General features: G+C 47.4%; 1 protein-coding gene across 1 annotated transcript; it reads right to left on the minus strand.

Moving 5' to 3' along the window:
- Window positions 1–370: 370 nt before the first annotated feature.
- Window positions 371–1729, minus strand: LOC116029590. Its single transcript, XM_031271640.1, has 3 exons — window positions 707–1729; window positions 414–626; window positions 371–381 (listed from the first exon to the last, which is right to left on the minus strand). Exons 1-3 carry the CDS (start codon window positions 1644–1646, stop codon window positions 371–373), a joined length of 1164 nt encoding a protein of 387 aa, XP_031127500.1. The 5' UTR covers window positions 1647–1729.
- Window positions 1730–2053: the final 324 nt, after the last annotated feature.

Consider the following 2053-nt stretch of genomic DNA (forward strand, 5'->3'; position numbering starts at 1 on the left):
CGTGGCTTTAAATGCTTGTGACTCTTCTTCCCGCTTCATGGCATATAGTTGACACCGCATGAATAGCTCGGTGCTTGTGTTTGCAACCTGCCACACGATCACGCACAAATAAAAAAAAAAAAAAAAAAGAGGATGTAGAGAGCCAGAACGATTGACAATCAGAGGAGAAATACGTACGTAGGATAAGTGTTGGGCCATCTTTGCGGCGACCTCTTCATTGGTATCACTGACGACACTCGCAGGTGGGGGGCCTAGCTCGGACAGTAGGTTGAACATTTTTGGTAGATCAGCCGTCCCACGAACAAGTGCACGTACGTGAGGGGGTCCTTCTTCCGCAAGTCGAGGCATCTCACGATTGGTTGCGAGTGTACTACCAGGAACCTTAGTTTCAACCTCAACCTCACTTAGAGGACGCTTGCCCAATGACGTAGAAGGAACTGGAGCGATAGAAGAACTAGACGGAGGGGGTCCAATGGGTAACTGGTCGGTCTCGTGGTGGTCAGATGGTGCGGACTTCCTTTTCAGAGTGATCTTCGATGATTGAGACTGATCAATACCGAATGACGACTTCCCCCCAGCACCTACAAATTCCTCAAGGTCAGGGTCAAGGTCCATTGCTAGATGACCTGCAAGATAAGTAACAAAACAAGTGAGGAATCAAAGGCAATAACAAAGCAGATTGCATAATGTCACACGTCCAACTCACCATCTGGGACAACCTGACGTTGAACCCCATACATCGGAGGGGGTAGATGAGCTGCAGCCAATGCCTCTGGAGAGTGATAATTATCCCAAGAATAGCACTCCGATGAAATCTTCTCGACTGCATCCTTGATCTCTAAAGTCTCAGGTGGTAGCACGCACTTGCGCATTCGACGAGACCACTCATTTTTGAAAGGCACCCCGTCTTTCAAAAACACTCGAAGAAACTTCCCCCTCCACTTACGGTTGTTATCAGGCAGACCAGAAACTTTTCCAAACAACCCGCGACATTGAATGATCACGAAGCTGGGGTGGCAATTCTTCCCCATAGTCTTTACAAGATGGAGGAAGTTGAACAAATCGATCGTGCAAGGAACTTGATGACGTGCACAAATTTGAGGGAAGCACGCAAGTATACGATGACCATTTGGCGCCACTTGGCTTGGAACTATGCCATAATAATTCACAAAATCAACAAGGAAAGGATCAAGGGGGATACGCATACCAGCTTTCAGCGAATCCAGATGGACACCTATCCATTTCTTGTAATGACAAGAAACGATGTTAGTCAGGCGTCGGTCAACCTCGTAACGGATCCCTTCTCCAATCAAATCTGCAAGTTGCTCCTCCTCCTTGGGAGATATTTCAACCGGAGTGGCAAAAGCTCCTTTGGGATCCAACTCGACGTAATCACCACTTGGCGTGATACTTTTGCTCGTCGAGGTTTCTTTCACCTTGCTCGAAGTGGAGTCGTCCGTTTGGATTTTCCTTTTCTTCAAAAGAATTTGTGAAGGGACAGATTGTGTGGGGGCGACAGGACGAGCCCTCACTTGTTGAGCATCGTCAGAACGATTCGGTGACCCACCCTCGGACACACAAAATTCATCCTCAATCAAATCATCATAATCATGGGCAAAAACGTTTTGGCTATCATCTTGCGACATGCTACACAAGTAAGGATGCGAGCAAATCAACAACAACGGTAAACCGTCAATATCAACAAGTAGTATGTTTTTTATCTTTGGGAACCAAGTTTAAAAAAAAAAAAAAAAAAAAAAAAAAAAAAAAAAAAAAAAAATTGCCCGCCGGCGTTGGTCAACCGCCGGCCGACCGACCAACTGGTCGGTCGGCGGCGTCGGCCGACTGGCCATTTGGCCAGTCGGTCGACTGGCCTAATTTGGCCAGTCGACCGACTGGTCATTTGGGCCAGTCGGTCGACTGGCCCAAATGGCCAGCCGGTCGGTCGACTGGCAGAAGCCAGTCGACCGACTGGCTTGTCAACTGGCCACGTTGGCCAGTTGACCTTCTGCCCAGTTTGGGCTAAAAAAAAAAAAAAAAAAAAAAAAAAAAA

Source organism: Ipomoea triloba, chromosome 9 (assembly GCF_003576645.1).
Source record: "Ipomoea triloba cultivar NCNSP0323 chromosome 9, ASM357664v1".
NCBI lineage: Eukaryota > Viridiplantae > Streptophyta > Magnoliopsida > Solanales > Convolvulaceae > Ipomoea > Ipomoea triloba.

Bases quoted from the DNA above. Each gene is read 5' to 3' on its own strand.
- LOC116029590 (XM_031271640.1), bottom strand. From the start codon at position 1,646: ATGTCGCAAGATGATAGCCAAAACGTTTTTGCCCATGATTATGATGAT. The intron at 627-706 runs GTGAGTTGGACG...CTTATCTTGCAG, and splicing joins ACGTCAGGTTGTCCCAGATG to GTCATCTAGCAATGGACCTT.